The sequence below is a fragment of the Salvelinus namaycush genome, chromosome 14 (genome assembly GCF_016432855.1).
Source record: "Salvelinus namaycush isolate Seneca chromosome 14, SaNama_1.0, whole genome shotgun sequence".
In the NCBI taxonomy this organism is placed as follows: domain Eukaryota; kingdom Metazoa; phylum Chordata; class Actinopteri; order Salmoniformes; family Salmonidae; genus Salvelinus; species Salvelinus namaycush.
Genome location: NC_052320.1, coordinates 10,540,489 through 10,557,148, shown reverse-complemented (window position 1 = coordinate 10,557,148; position 16,660 = coordinate 10,540,489). Strand labels below are relative to the sequence as shown.

General features: G+C 44.9%; 1 protein-coding gene across 1 annotated transcript in view; it reads left to right on the top strand.

Moving 5' to 3' along the window:
* LOC120058827 (nuclear receptor subfamily 1 group D member 1-like) overlaps positions 1-14,957 on the top strand; it is a 29,868-nt gene extending 14,911 nt beyond the window's left edge. The window contains exons 2-8 of the mRNA XM_039007558.1: positions 6,405-6,716; positions 6,922-7,010; positions 7,138-7,282; positions 11,812-12,413; positions 12,651-12,836; positions 13,022-13,232; positions 13,534-14,957. Coding sequence (XP_038863486.1) covers positions 6,405-6,716; positions 6,922-7,010; positions 7,138-7,282; positions 11,812-12,413; positions 12,651-12,836; positions 13,022-13,232; positions 13,534-13,733 — 1,745 coding nt within the window. The 3' untranslated portion in view covers positions 13,734-14,957. The remainder of the gene's footprint in view (positions 1-6,404; positions 6,717-6,921; positions 7,011-7,137; positions 7,283-11,811; positions 12,414-12,650; positions 12,837-13,021; positions 13,233-13,533) is intronic.
* Positions 14,958-16,660: the final 1,703 nt, after the last annotated feature.

Here is a 16,660-nt window from a genome sequence, read left to right as displayed (position 1 = left end):
CCGAGTCGATGTGCTGGGGTACGAGATAATAGCATGGCTGTATACAGGGAGTACCAGTACCGAGTCGATGTGCTGGGGTACGAGATAATAGCATGGCTGTATACAGGGAGTACCAGTACAGAGTCGATGTGCTGGGGTACGAGGTAATTGAGGTAACTATTGAGGTAATAACTATGTACATATACATATGTACGTAGAGGTGACTAGGCAACAGGATAGATAATAGACAGTAGCAGCAGTGTATGTGGTGAGTGTTAAAGTGTGTGAGTGTTTTTGTGGCATCAGTATGCGTGTGTGCACGTGTTGTGTGTGTATGGTTATAGGCCCGCTGCAGCATCTATGTCAGCCATGGAGCGCACATCCAAATACCATTGCACATTGTTACTGAGACAGTGGCCTACTCTTCTCCTAGCTGGATTAATGCAGTCTTTTAGAGACATAGTAACATGCTCCTCATTGTTTACTGTAATGTATTTACTTAGGATGCTTTGGCAGCTGTCAGTTTGGATCCTGGCTTCAGCCACATACTGTACATCAATAATTCACAAACTTTTATGATCTAGCTATAAATTACAGTGTTTGGAGCCAAATGGGTGAACTCCTCTACCTCAACCCTACCCTCTTCCTCCACCCTACTCTCTACCTCAACCCTACCCTCTTCCTCCACCCTACTCTCTACCTCCAGCCTACCCTCTTCCTCCACCCTACCCTCTTTTTCCACCCTACTCTCTACCTCCACCCTACCCTCTACCTCAACCCTACCCTCTTCTTCCACCCTATCCTCTACCTCCACCCTACCCTCTCCCTCCACCCTACCCTCTCCCTCCACCCTACTTTCTACTGTCTTCCTCCACCCTACCCTCTTTCTCCACCCTACCCTCTACCTCAACTCTATCCTCTACCTCCACGCTACCCTCTACATCCACCCTATCCTCTACCTCAACCCTACTTTCTACCCTCTACCTCCACCCTAACCTCTACCTCTACCTCCACCCTACCCTCAACCTCAATCCTAACCTCTACCTCAACCCTACTTTCTACCCTCTACCTCAACCCTAACCTCTACCTCAATCCTACTTTCTACCCTCTACCTCCACCCTACCCTCTACCTCAATCCTAACCTCTACCTCAACCCTACTTTCTACCCTCTACCTCCACCCTAACCTCTACCTCCACCCTACCCTCAACCCTAACCTCTACCTCAATCCTACTCTCTACTCTCTACCTCCACCCTACCCTCTTCCTCCACCTACCCTCTTCCTCCACCCTACCCTCTACCTCAACCCTACCCTCTTCTTCCACCCTACCCTCTACCTCCACCCTACCCTCTGCCCTCAACCCTAACCTCTACCTCAATCCTACTTTCTACCCTCTACCTCCACCCTAACCTCTACCTCCACCCTACCCTCTACCTCAATCCTACCCGCAACCATTCCCTCTACCTCAACCCTACCCTCTACCTCAACCCTATCCTCTACCTCCACCCTACCCTCTACCTCAACCCTACCCTCTACCTCCACCCTATCCTCTTCCTCCACCCTACCTCAACCCTACTCTCTACCTCCACCCTATTCTCTACCTCAACCCTATCCTTCATGACAAGTCATTGCAAAGGCAAAACAAGCTAGGAAAACACTAGCAGCCTTGCCAGGCTTACAGCTGTAGCATAGCGTAGCACAGAGAACAAACCAGGGGAAGGCTATAATGGGGGGGGGGGGGGGGGGGGGGGGGGCAAGGATTGTTGTGCCTGTTAAGTGCTCAGCGCTCACGTTTCCCCGCCTGACAGCCTCAGCCTGCCTGACAGCCTGCAGACAGCCTGCCTGGCTCTACACCTCCACTCAGGCAGATAGATTAGTGGCAGAACGGGTTGGTTAAGGTCACGATGGGAAACTGCTCTCCTCACTTCCCAACCTGCTGCTGATTCCACAATTAACAGTAGTGTCTGTCTGCACTAACGTGCATTTTAACTAGCTTGTGCTAGTGAGTGTATGGCTCCTATTCTGTCTATTCCAAGGGTTACATGGGGTATCCTCTGGTGCGTGCTATAGGCTATGTGCTATCCTTCTGGCTGAACATCAAAGCCAATTTACATTCCTAAAGTCCTATGGCCCCCTATGGTTTTCTATACTCTCATGAGGGCCATGTTCTCTGAATTTGAGTTAGTTGACTTGACACAAAGGCCATATACTCTACTTAGCCACTGGTCAAGTAGATGACATATTATTGCAGTGCAGTATATAGCAGTATAGTCAAGCTTTGCCTTGGGGAGACTGTAAAAGCTGATAATTAATTTATCACATTTATGGCACCAGTTCAGGGCCCCTCACGCACACAAACTAACATAAAAGTAGCTCACGTGAGTGTTCAGGTGGACATGCCAAAATATTTGTGTGTGGGTGAAGGTGGGGCAAGTCCTGGCTGGGTCAGCAGCAGGCTGTCTGTTTCCAGTCTCAGGAAGTGGCAGGCCAGGGCAGGACCAGGAGGTCCCTGTCAAAAGACGAGCACTAGCTCTGCTGTGTTAACAATCAAGGGGAAAACAGGGAAGACAACAAGAGGAAAGAAAAATGACAGATGGTCATGTTTCCCTGTCACGATCGTTATAATAAGTGGACCAAAGCGCAGCGTGATCTGGGTTCCACATCTTTTTATTACTAAGTGAAACTCACAGCAAAACAAAACAAAACAAAACAATAAATCTCAAATGAAACGTGAAGCTAAACAACAGGCAACTCAAGATCCCACAAAACACAAAGGGGAAATGGCTGCCTAAATATGATCCCCAATCAGAGACAACCATAAACAGCTGCCTCTGATTGGGAACCATACCAGGCCAACATATAAATATAAATCACCTAGATGACCCACCCTAGTCACACCCCGAACTAACCAACATAGAGAGAATAAACAGCTTTCTATGGTCAGGGCGTGACAGTACCCCCCCCCCCCCCCCCCCCCCCCCCCCCCCCCCCCCCAAAGGTGCGGACTCCGACCGCAAAACCTGACTCAATAGGGGAGGGTCCGGGTGGGCATCTACCGTCGGGGGCTGCTCCGGTGCGGGGCGAAGTACCCATTCTGCTCGCGGATACGTCATCTTCAATGGCGGCTCTGGTGCGGGGATCGTCGCCGGAGGCCCCGGACCGTGGGTCGTCGCCAGAGGAAACGGACCGTGGGTCGGCGCCGGAGGAACCAGACCGTGGGTCGTCGCCGGAGAAACCGGACCGTGGGTCGTCGCCGGGGACTCCGGAAACCCTCGACAACATTCCACTGAAAAGGCAGCACCCGAAATCCAAAAATATTTTTTTGAAATATGTAACTTTCACACATTAACAAGTCCAATACAGCAAATGAAAGATAAACTTCTTGTTAATCTACCCATCGTGTCCGATTTCAAAAAGGCTTTACAGTGAAAGCACAACATATGATTATGTTAGGTCAGAGCCAAGTCAAAAAAACACAGCCATTTTTCCAGACAAAGATAGGAGTCACAAAAAGCAGAAATATAGATAAAATTAATCACTAACCTTTGATGATCTTCATCAGATGACACTCATAGGACATCATGTTACACAATACATGTATGTTTTGTTCGATAATGTGCATATTTATATCCAAAAATCTCAGTTTACATTGGCTCGTTACGTTTTGATTCCAAAACATCCGGTGATTTTGCAGATAGCTACATCATTTCACAGAAATACTCATAATAAACATTGATAAAAGATACAAATGTTATTCACAGAATTAAAGATCGACTTCTCCTTAATGCAACCGCTGTGTCAGATTTCAATAAATGACTGATTTGTTCCATAAAGTTCCATAAAGTCCATAATTTATGTCCAAATAGCCACTTGTTGTTAGCGTGTTCAGCCCAGTAATCTATCTTCATGAGGCGCGAGCACTATGTCCAGACAAAAACTCTAAAAGTTCCGTTACAGGTCGTAGAAACATGTCAAACGATGTATGGAATCAATCTTTAGGATGTTTTTAACGTAAAACTTCAATAATGTTCCAACCGGAGAATTCCATTGTCTGTAGAAAAGCACTGGAACGAGAGCTAACTCTGTCGGGACCGCGCGTCATGAGCCTGAGACACTCTGCCAGACCCATGACTCATTCAGCTCCCATTCCCCCCTCCTTTATAGCAGAACCCTGAAACACGTTTCTAAAGACGGTTGACATCTAGTGGAAGCCTTAGGAAGTGCAACTTGACCCCATAGACACTGTGTATTTGGTAGGCCAAGCTTTGAAAAACTACAAACCTCAGATTTCCCACTTCCTGGTTGGATTTTTCTCAGGTTTTCGCCTGCCATATGAGTTCTGTTATACTCACAGACATCATTCAAACAGTTTTAGAAACATCAGAGTGTTTTCTATCCAATACTACTAATAATATGCATATATTAGCATAGGAGGCAGTTCACTCTGGGCACGCTATTCATCCAAAAGTGAAAATGCTGCCCCCTATCCCAAACAGGTTTTATTAATGTAGACTGTACTATACTGACTCTGTTATCATTCAGAGTATTTTAACTTTTGTATTGTTTGTTGGTTTGGCAATGCCACTGTCAACCAGAGAAATAAGCTGAGGATTATCACCACAGCAAGCAAGGTACTTGAAGTCAAACAGACAGGTCTGGATGAGATCTTTAAGGTCAGGGCCCTACACAAGGCTCACAAAATAATTTTAAACCCAAGCCACCCCCTGTACCCGGACTTTGAACTACTCCCCTCTGGGCGCAGGTATAGGGCACCCCTCAGCAGGAAAAACAGAACTAGACAATAATTTGTGCCAGGTGTGATATCCCTCCAAAATAGCTCAGGCTAATGTTCCTGTCGACTCAGTAAGGCCAGCAGGCTAATCTTTTTTTAAATGTTTTATTGGTATGTAACTGTTATGAAAGTTGTATTGTCAATTTTGTTTTGTATTTAAACGCCACTTTAAACGTGTACATGACACTGCAACAAAATTTCCCCATGGGGACAATAAAGTCGGTAAGTAAGTACCTCTCTATACCATTCCCGGGGCGCTCCCCCACCATACCTATATTTCTAAAATCATGGACCCATTTTTACATTTTAGCAGACGGTCTTGTCAATAGCGACTTACAGTAGTGTGTGCATTTATTTTCATAATTTTCCCCCGTACTGGTCCCCAGTGGATCCAACTGAGCCACACAGAACCGGGTGGTGATTGTTTTAACTATCTACACGAGACTGTGGATTTGGTCAGCGCATTAACGGTGTCAGGTGTCTTGCTGCTAGCTGGCTTGGGAACAGTGCCAACAGAGCGGGCTATAGTATAGGCAGTATACCTCGCGCAAACATGTGAGCGCGCGCAGTGGTGTCTCAGCGCGTGGACAGCTCATGAACAACAGAGATGCGAGGAGAGAGGATGCGAAGGCAGCGAAAGGCGTAGGGGCCTAAAAACGTATGAAAAACAGAGATAAAACGCTACGTTAATTTCCTTACTGTTAGCCTATTTATAACGACCGAAAATAAATACTGTGGTTTGCCTGACGCAAAAAATATGTTTCAATAACCACGTTTCCATACACAGTTTTTATGCGAGTAGCCTAACGTCATATTTTATAAAACGAAATAATGACAGCTGTGATGAAAACAGGAAGTTTCTGTGTAATTGTATAAATGCAGACAGATATTATGTTCGTTCGACATGGTGGGATGTTTTTGTGTCGTTAAAATACAAACGTTTTCGGTTTTATAATAATCTCATCAAGTAGATTAGCCAACCCACACAGCCTACCCTTCACTGTATCTGTGAGCTATTGGCTACCGCACGCACGTGCCAAGACCAAAGTAGTCACGTTTTATATTTAACGCAAATTTGTTTGAAAATTAGAAAATGTGACTGAAACACATTGAATATTCGACTTTTATTCGGTAGGCCTACATGAAAACATAAGCGAAAAAGAGTCCGTTTGTTGGAAACACACCACTGTTGGGAAAATGTGCATATTTAGAATTTGGTTGGCACAGAAGCCATGCGCTGTGTTTCCCACATGTTTTACCTTGCTCCACTCTCCCTGCATGCGCTTGAATGCACAATTATACCTATTCAATTCATATCATATGATGAGGCAGGACGCTTGCAGCACATTCTCAGAGCTGATCTCCTTTGCAGGGTCAGAGGGATGTGCAACATGACATCACAGTAAAACTTGCTGTTCCAAAACATGTTATGCGCTTATATAAATTGCATATTTTTCAACACCAAAATTAATTCAGTACAGCCCTTTCAAATGAAGGTTTTTGCTTGTTGAATATGGCATCCTAAACTACAGCATGAACTTTGATACTTTAAACTCCTTTTCAGAGCAAACTTCTCAGCTCTTTTGTGTCGGCTACCTGACTAACTCCCTGCTCTATCTCTGTTTTGCGAACAGGTGGTGTTATTCTGTATGCGGGCTCCTCTGGCAGTGCCAGCCCCGGCAGCCCGTCCAGTGGGTACCAGACCGAGTCCCCCCCCTCCTCCCACTCCCAGCCCTCCTCCCCAGAGGAGATCACCTTCACAGAGCTCGGGCCCCTGGGGTCCCTGAAGGGCCAGAGAGGAGGAAGATGTACCCCTCCATCTTCCAAACTGGTGTTCCAGTTCCCAGAAGTCTACAATGTGGCTACATCAACATCCACCCACCAGCACACCTACCAACACCCCATCGCTGGGACAAGACCATGTGGATTCACAGGAACTTTCACCAGTGAGTTGTTTAGCAATGTGTTATTTTTCCTCTTTACTTCCTGAACCTGAATATCCACCTTATCCATTACCCATCTCCCCTGAATCTTTTAGTTGACTGTACACATCTTTTGTTGCTTGTACAATTGGTTGGTATTCACCCTCGTAGGCTCACTGATCTGATCACATTTCTGATTATCTGTGCCTCTCTCTTGCTATGTCCACAGAGGCTGGTGGGATGGTGCTCCTGTGCAAAGTGTGTGGAGACATTGCATCTGGGTTCCACTACGGAGTGCACGCTTGTGAGGGTTGCAAGGTAAAGACCATTACAAATAAACACAAACTGTATATGATATGATATGATTACATTACACAGTCTATATTACCATTAAAACCAACCAGGATGCAAACTAACTGTACATCTGCTTGTATTTCCTGTCTAGGGTTTCTTCCGTCGCAGCATCCAGCAGAACATCAACTACAAGATGTGTGTGAAAAATGAGAACTGCCTCATCATGAGAATGAACCGCAACCGTTGCCAACACTGTCGCTTCAAGAAATGCCTCTTCGTTGGCATGTCCAGAGATTGTAAGAGTTATAGTGAAATCTTAATGATAGTGCAGGCTCAAAATGGGGCAGAGAGTCTTTTGAGGCCATCCTATGAGAGTTTATCAGTTACTAGCTCCATCAGCACTGCACCGACCTTATCTTTTTATCGGCAGGTAGTCTAGTGATTAGAGCGTTGGGCCAGTAACCGAAAGGTTGCTAGATCGAATCCCAGAGCTGACAAGGTAAAAGTCTGTAGTTCTGCCCCTGAACAAGGCAGTTAACCGACTGTTCCTAGGCCGTCATAGTAAATAAATCAAATCAAATTTATTTATATAGCCCTTCTTACATCAGCTGATATCTCAAAGTGCTGTACAGAAACCCAGCCTAAAACCCCAAACAGCAAGCAATGCAGGTGTAGAAGCACGGTGGCTAGGAAAAACTCCCTAGAAAGGACAAAACCTAGGAAGAAACCTAGAGAGGAACCAGGCTCTGAGGGGTGAATTTGTTCTTAACTGACTTGCCTAGTTAAATAAAGGTAAAATAAAAAAATACATCTTTCACCTGAGACATTGCACTGGCCTACTGTTGAAGGGCCTACTGTTGAAGGGCAGACGTAGGAAAATACCCTATATCCACACAGCCTCTTGCACATTCAAACGTTTCCAAGTCAGTCTGCCTTTTTCTAGTTCAGATTCCTCCTCTCTCCTCTCTTGTCCCTGCCCCTCTCCGTGTTCCTCTCCTCCATGTTCCATGACCTCTCCTCCTGTGCTCTTCCTCCATCCCACTCTCCTCTCCCTCCATCCCACTCTCCTCTCCCTCCATCCCACTCTCCTCTCCCTCCATCCCACTCTCCTCTCCCTCCATCCCACTCTCCTCTCCCTCCATCCCACTCTCCCCTCCTCCATCCCACTCTCCTCTCCTCCATCCCACTCTCCTCTCCTCCATTCCACTCTCCTCCATCCCACTCTCCTCTCCCCATCCCACTCTCCCCTCCCTCCATTACATTCTCCTCTCCTCCATCACATTCTCCTCTCCTCCATTACACTCTCCTCTGCCTCCATCACACTCTCCTCTCCTCCATCACGCTCCTCTGCCTACATCACACTCTCCTTTGCCTCCATCACACTCTTCTCTCCTCCATCCCATTCTCCTCTCCTCCATCACACTCCTCTGCCTACATCACACTCTCCTCTGCCTACATCACACTCTCCTCTCCTCCATCCCACTTTCATCCTGTGCTCTTCCTCCATCCCACTCTCCTCACCCCCATCCCACTCTCCTCTCCGACAGTGATTTATGAGAACAGGAGCCTTGAAGTCCCAAAAGCTATCTGTCTTCCAGAAAACTGCAGCAAACAGGAATTATTTGGGGAAATTGGAACAGGGGCAACTTGATTACCTTGTGTACTGTTTGCCCTTATAACATCTTGTGGAATTAATTAGGGATACAGCAAACAATTAAGCTTGAGATGCAGGAACAAAACAGCCTGTCCTTGACACGCAATTAATCAATCGTATCATACGCTTTTAGTCTTAATAAGCTAAATATTGATAAATTGCCCCATCATAGCAGATTACGAGAATACGTTTCGGTTTATCTAAAAAAGCAAAGCAAAAATAGTGGTTCCTCGTGACCTCGTTCGAATAGTTTGCCTGTCTCCTACTCTTCTTCCTGTCAGTATTGTTGTAGTTATCTCTAGTTTTCTCTATTGCTTAATATGAGAGAACCAAGCGTGATTTATGCATGCGGTCGACAGTTTGGTTGCTCAAAGGTTGAGTACAAGAAACAAGGGTAGTGTAGAGTTTTTTTAAGGGAACAAACACTCATATTCACCCTATTAAAAAATATGTTCTCGCAATTGTCAAGAACCGCAACCTAGAAACCTCTTTCCTTCTGCTGCAACCGTTGCGAAAACAGGAAAACCTCAGTCAACTGCCTACAGTCCACATGAAAGAATACGCCCTAAATTCTCAGGAGCCTGATGATGTGTGATTCTGTGTCTTGTGATACCGTATAGGCAAGGCAAATATTTCAGTCAGTTGGCACAGTAGTGGCATACTTTCCCTCCCTGAAACCAGTTAATCTTCTTAAAGATACAGTCCATACTGTAATGACTAGACGCTACAGACTAATTTCTTGCCATATAATAGTAAATCCATATAAACTAACATAGCAGATCTCCTCTAACCTCATGCCACTGTGTATAGCCCTTTAGCTCGATCTAGGTCAATGATCTTTAGGGACAGTGCAGAGACCCAACCAATCATGTAATGATGCCAGATATGTTAAAGGCCCAGTGCAGTAAAAAACATGAATATCCTGTGTTTATTATATACAGTTGAAGTCGGAGGTTTACATACAACTTAGCCAAATACATTTAAACTCAGTTTTTCACAATTCCCGCCATTTAATCCTAGTAAAAATTCCCTGTCTTAGGTCAGTTAGGATCACTACTTTACTTTAAGAATGTGAAATGTCAGAATAATAGTAGAGAGAATGATTTATTTCTTTCATCACATTCCCAGTGGGTCAGAAGTTTACATACACTAAATTAGTATTTGGTAGCATTGCCTTTAAATTGTTTAACTTGGCTCAAACGTGTTGGGTAGCCTTCCACAAGCTTCCCACAATAAGTTGGGTGAATTTTGGCCCATTCCTCCTGACAGAGCTGGTGTAACTGAGTCAGGTTTGTAGGCCTCCTTTCTCGCACATGCTTTTTCAGTTCTGCCCACAAATGTTGTATAGGATTGAGGTCAGGGCTTTGTGATGGCCACTCCAATACCTTGACTTTGTTGTCCTTAAGCCATTTTGCCACAACTTTGGACATATGCTAGGGGGTCATTGTCCATTTGGAAGACCCATTTGCGACCAAGCTTTCACTTCCTGACTGTCTTGAGATGTTGCTTCAATATATCCACATAATTTTCCTCCCTCATGATGCCATCTATTTTGTGAAGTGCACCAGTCCCTCCTGAAGCAAAGCACCCCCAGAAGCAATTTTTTTCTTATTTTTACCATTTTAATTGAAAACAATCACAGTACCCAGAAATTATTTGATATTGAGATAAAAAAGGCTGCATTGGATCTTTACCACAGATGTTCACAGTTCACATCTGTAACTAAAGCAACATACACAACTCCTCCAATGTCATAGCTTAGTGCAGTATCTTGTTTTGCCCTCAAACACTGTAAGTTAGTTTGTTTCTACAACATACATTTATATGTTCATGATTGCACTCTTATTAATCATTCTTTTACATGATTTAAATTTTGCCTCATGCATTGTGCTGGCTTGGTTGAAGAACTTTCACGAGGCAGGACTGCCGTATGAAGTCTACTTCTTATCTCACATTCCACCTTGTGGCGTCTCACTCTCCTCACTCACCACTTTCTCTCTGTAATTTCCTACTTCACTCCTCCTCTTCACTGTCACTTACCCCCTCCACTGCAACCTATCCTTCCTGCCTCCCTCCTTCTCTGCAACCTCTCCTTCCTCCATCCCTCGTTCTCTGCAACCTCTCCTTCCTGCGTGCGGAGAGCCTCTCTCTTTTTCTCTGTCCGCCACAGTAGCAGTGACATCATGTTCATGATGACCCACTGCCCTACTTACAGAGCAGAGAGGGAGGGAGGGAAGGAAGGAAGGAGAGACGGAGAGAGAGATGGAGAGAGAGGGGGTCTATCAATAGCATCTCCAGCAGATGGATATTTTTGAAGAGGGGATAGGGAGGAGGGGAATAGGGAGGAGAGGGGGTATGAAGGAGGAGAGGGGATAGGGAGGAGGAGAGGGGATAGGAAGGAGGGTAGGGAGGAGGAGAGGGGATAGGGAGGAGGAGCGGGGATAGGGAGGAGGAGAGGGGATAGGGAGGAGGAGAGGGGATAGGAAGGAGGAGAGGGGATAGGAAGGAGGGTAGGGAGGAGGAGAGGGGATAGGGAGGAGGAGCGGGGATAGGGAGGAGGAGAGGGGATAGGGAGGAGGAGAGGGGATAGGAAGGAGGAGAGGGAATAGGAAGGAGGGTAGGGAGGAGGAGAGGGGGTAGGGAGGAGGAGAGGGGATAGGGAGGAGGAGAGGGGATAGGAAGGATGAGAGGGAGTAGGGAAGAGGAGAGGGGAATAGGGAGGAGGAGAGGGGATAGGGAGGAGGAGAGGGGATAGGAAGGATGAGAGGGAGTAGGGAAGAGGAGAGGGGAATAGGGAGGAGGAGAGGGGATAGGGAGGAGGAGAGGGGATAGGAAGGATGAGAGGGAGTAGGGAAGAGGAGAGGGGAATAGGGAGGAGGAGAGGGGATAGGGAGGAGGAGAGGGGATAGGAAGGAGGAGATGGAGTAGGGAAGAGGAGAGGGGAATAGGGAGGAGGAGATGGAGTTGTGGGGTCCACTACAAGACTAACACAATCTGCTCAGATTCATCCATATTGAAGATACAGCAAGATACAATTAACACATTTTAGTATTTAAGGATATGTGTGAATATTTTGGTTTCTGTACAGACCATTTAAACACATTACTCCAAGTGTTATCATGTAGGCTACTATAGGTGTTAACCATTCCCTTCTGTTTGTGTCTTCCTCAGCTGTGCGTTTTGGCCGTATCCCTAAGAGGGAGAAGCAGAGGCTTCTGGAGGAGATGCAAAACTACATGAACAGCCTGAACGAGTCTAACACCACCATGGACGTAGACTCCTCCCCCATCTCCGAAGCCCCTCTCAGCCCAGCAGAGGTTCCCTCTAAAGAGGCAATCAGAGCCATCTCACGGTCCTATCAGGACATCTTCGCCAGCAGCCAAGGCAGGGCAGCCAAGACGAGCATCAACATTAATAACAACATTAATAACAAAAATAACAACCTCCCAACATCCTGCCCCTTCAAGAGTAACGCATCTCAGGAGACCTCCCATGGCTCCTCCGGCTCTACCCAGGGGTATCAGTCCTGTCCTGCAGGCCCCGCCCCTTGCTGCTCAGTAACCAATGACAACCACCATACATTCCCGTCTGTGGACAACAGTTGCTATAGTTACTCTGCGACATCCAATCAGAATCATGGACAGTCCAATATCGACACGCCTCAACGGGGCAGCCCGACCGATCACAACTGTTTCTCCATTAAGGAAGAGACCCAAGAGACCCAAACTCAGACTACCTGTCCATGGAAGTTAGCAGCGGGCACCAAAGTGCTGGTGAGTAAATGGAGAGTTTTTATAAAGTTGGTCTTAAACTTGACTTTTGTTAAGCTGCAAAACGAATAGTATAGTGTGATTATAATCTATCTGTATCTAACTCTCTATCTAATTAAATTCAAGGGGCTTTATTGGCATGGGAAACATATGTTAACATTGCCATAGCAAGTGAAGTAGATAACTTTACCAACTTTACCAACTTTCTCTCTCTATCTAACCCTCTCTTAACTCTCTCAGGCTTGTCCTCTCAATGCGTGTCCTGTCTCTGCGGCCAGTCGTTCCGGCCAGCAGGTATGGGAGTCTTTCTCCCACTGTTTCACCCCAGCAGTGAGGGAAGTGGTGGAGTTCGCCAAGGGCATCCCTGGCTTCCAGGAGCTCAGCCAGCACGACCAGGTCATGCTGCTCAAATCAGGCACTTTCCAGGTAATAACTGCTTGGTTAGTCAAGAACTAGGCTTTATCTGGGCCCGGGAAACCGGCCCTAAATAAGATATTTGTTTGTAACTGCAGCTGAAATTAAGTAAAAAACACCTCTTAATTTTCTCTCCCAATACATTTAATCCCACTCCATGTTGGCTAACCTTCCATTGTGTCTTCTGTCTCGGTCAGGTGTTGATGGTGAGGTACTGCACCCTGTTCAACCCTGAGGAGCGGACGGTGAACTTCCTGAACGGCCAGACATACCCTCTGTCCTCCCTGCGGGCGCTGGGGATGGGGGCGCTGCTCAACTCCATGTTTGACTTCAGTGAGAAGCTGGGAACTCTAAGGCTGGAGCCTGAAGAGATGGCTCTGTTCATGGCCGTCGTGCTGGTCTCTGCAGGTGAGACAAAGAGCTGTTTAATTCCTTAATTTTTCAGTTAATCTCTGAAGCAAGAGGAGGAGTGTTTGAACAACATGACAATAGCCAGTTTAGAAAAAAAGAATTGCATTTGCACCTTGACCAGTATGGAGATAGGCTTACATTTGTAACTTGAATGGTGTAATTTTTTTTTAAATATTTTTTTGTATTTAATCATGAGCATAACGATAAACTAACCAACCACAAAGCTGTGCCAACATCCATAAATAGATATTGGTGTTTCTCAAACAAACTCTCACCCTGTCTCCTCTCGTCTTCTCAGACCGTTCAGGCATTGCTGACATGGGTGCAGTAGAACAGCTCCAGGAAGGGTTGATCCGCGCCATGCGTTCTCTCATCCACCGCCGTCGTCCTGAAGAGAGCGCTGCCATATTCCCCAAGCTGCTCCTGCGCCTGCCCGACCTGCGCACCCTCAACAGCCTGCACTCAGACAAGCTGCTGGCCTTCCGCATTGACCCCTGAACAGCCCTGAACACACACATCCACACACACACACAGCCTATCACAACTTGCCCACCACCACTTTCTAGGGCAGGACTGCCCGGAGACTTTCCATGAGAAGAACAATGATGACTTGGGGATATCAAAAAATATATATTCAAGAAGCATGTTTGAAAAAATACAATATTGAACAGATTTTGATCGTCATCCTGTTTTCATGCACACTTATACACACTTATACACACTTATACACACACACACACACAAATAACTTCAAGATCTCCATTTGGTGAAAGATGGTCTGTTAGAACGTACATCAGTGTTTTACGCTTACCGTTACCCTCCTGGACAGATTCATGTGTATTGCTGTTTACCCAGAGACCAAAAGACTGACTGTTCACTTACTTGTTTAACTCATTCCTAATCTACTCACCATCGCCAAACCACAGTTGAGAGAGAATCAGAGAAGAAGATGTTTGTGGACAATGATGAGTCAGGGACCATTATTGGTGACTGAATGTGTGGGGGTTTAATGTGTGAATAAGAGAAAGAGATCCTGTATATATAATAATAATACATAAACTTTACACTTAAGATCATATGACTCCCATTTCAGTTATAAACACGTCTGGGGTTTAAATATGCAATTAAGTCTATATATATATTCAACAGCCTGGGATTTCATATAGAAATGCTATTTTCTGTGTATTGTAACATCTGCATCAGGTTTAATGGAGACAGAGACAGCACTGTGTCTCTAAGCATGTTGGGTTTTGTACTCCATTTTGTTCAGATTATTTTGTTGTTGTAAATAATATATTGTCTTATTCAAATAATACCAATATATGGTGGATCTGCTGGGCAAAATCACAGTACATAAGACAAGTTTATGGATCAGAGCCTATAGAAATGTTATTGAGTCTCTAAAGGGTGGGGGTTGGCAATGAAGAAGTGGACTATGCACTGGAGAAAGTCATGTTGGAGAAGGCTCTGTATTGTATTGGGGAGAGGGATGTGCCATTAGCAGACACTCTTATCCAGAGTAGAGTAGTGAGTGCATGCATTTTCATAACTCACAGTGGTGTCAGATCAGATCGCATATTGAATCAAACCAGCAGAATCCCTGAACTCCTCACTCCACAACCCACAATATGCACATTCCCCCCTATCCCCATCCCCAAGGTTTGTCATACAAACTGAAAAAGAGACTCGGGGTGAATAAGGATCTTACCTGATTGCTACAGATCTGAGCACATCTTCTACTGTTTGTAAATGTTGTTTCTTCTTGTTCCATAGAAATTATATAAAGATGAAATGATGTAACCTATTGAATTCTGCCTTGTGTTTCTTCTTTGGTGTCCCAGAATAATCTAACATAACAAATCTACAAGCCTTACATTTCATGATATGCAGGTTTCCACAAAAATCCTGCTTCACTAATGCCGTACAACACACTGACCCAATTTAGTACTTAATTTATGAAAATACTGCAGTAAAAATCAAGTCCTAAATAAGACTTACTAGTGCCTATACCGCTTACTGTCTTTCAAATTGTTAAAGAGAGACAAACTGATTCTCAGTAGTAGGCTACAATTATACATACTTGCATGCATTTCAGATCTTTGGAATAAACAATAATGTTATGTATGAATCCTCATTGCATAAGGATTATTACCACAGCAAGTAATGTACTTGGAGTCAAACAGACAGGCCTGGATGAGATCTTTAAGGTCAGGGCCCTCCGTAAGGCTCACAAAATCATTTTAGACCCAAGTCACCCCCTGTACCTGGACTTTGAATTACTCCCCTCTGGGCGCAGGTATAGGGCACCCCTCAGCAGGAAAAATAGAACGAGACAATCATTTGTGCCAGGTGTGATATCCCTCTTAAATAGCTCGGGCAAATGTTCCCATTGACCCCGTAAGGCCAGCAGGCTAGTCTTTGTTTTAAATGTTTTATTTCTTATTTCTTATTTCTTACTATTATTATTTTTTTTATTGGTGCGTGACTGTTATTGAAAGTTGTATTGTCAATCTTGTTTTGTATTTAACGCCACTTTAAATGTGTACATGACACTGCAACAAAATTTCCCCATGGGGACAATAAAGTAAGTAAGTAAGTAATCATTTCTGAATAGATTATTATGCAAAAAATATATATATTCTGGATGTTCTGCAAGTGTAGCTCTTGGTCTTGACTCTCAGTTCCATTATATTACACATAAGAGTCATTGAAGGAAGGCCTCTTCTGTAGGGGGGAGTTTTATTAAGAGGCGCAACATTCGGTCTGAAAATGAACATGCATCACTTGCAGTACGGTTTTGGAAGCATAAGGACATAGCCGCGAGAAGTAGTTTAGGGGTAGGGGTACTGTGATTTTTTTGCCGACATAAAACATGCCTCACAAGTCCTCAACTGGCAGCTTCATTAAATAGTACCTGCAAACACCAGTCTCAATGTCAACAGTGGAAAGGCTACACTGTCTACACTGTCTTTCTCATCAATTTGATGTTATTTTAATGGAGTTTTTTTTTTTTTTCAAAAACAAGGACATTTCTAAGTGACCCCAAACTTTAGAACGGTAGTGTATGTTTACCAGTTTCTTCAAGTACTTTGAAAATGCAACTTATTTCTATGTGAAAATGTAAATAGTCTATTCATTCCTTTTCCAATTTAGTAGACACTCTCATCCAGAGCAACTTACAGTTGTGAGTCCATACATTTTCATACTTTTTCGTACTGGTCCCCCGTGGGAATCAAACCCACAACCTTAGCATTGCAAGCACCATGCTCTAACACAGCACATCATCACATCACATCATCACAAACCACTTGATGTCTCAATGTACTCAATTACTGTAGTGGTCGTTGTTTTTCTTCATGGTGATAGAAAGTCTACAGGTATAAACCTAGATTACCAGCCTATGTACAGTACAGTAATGTACATTA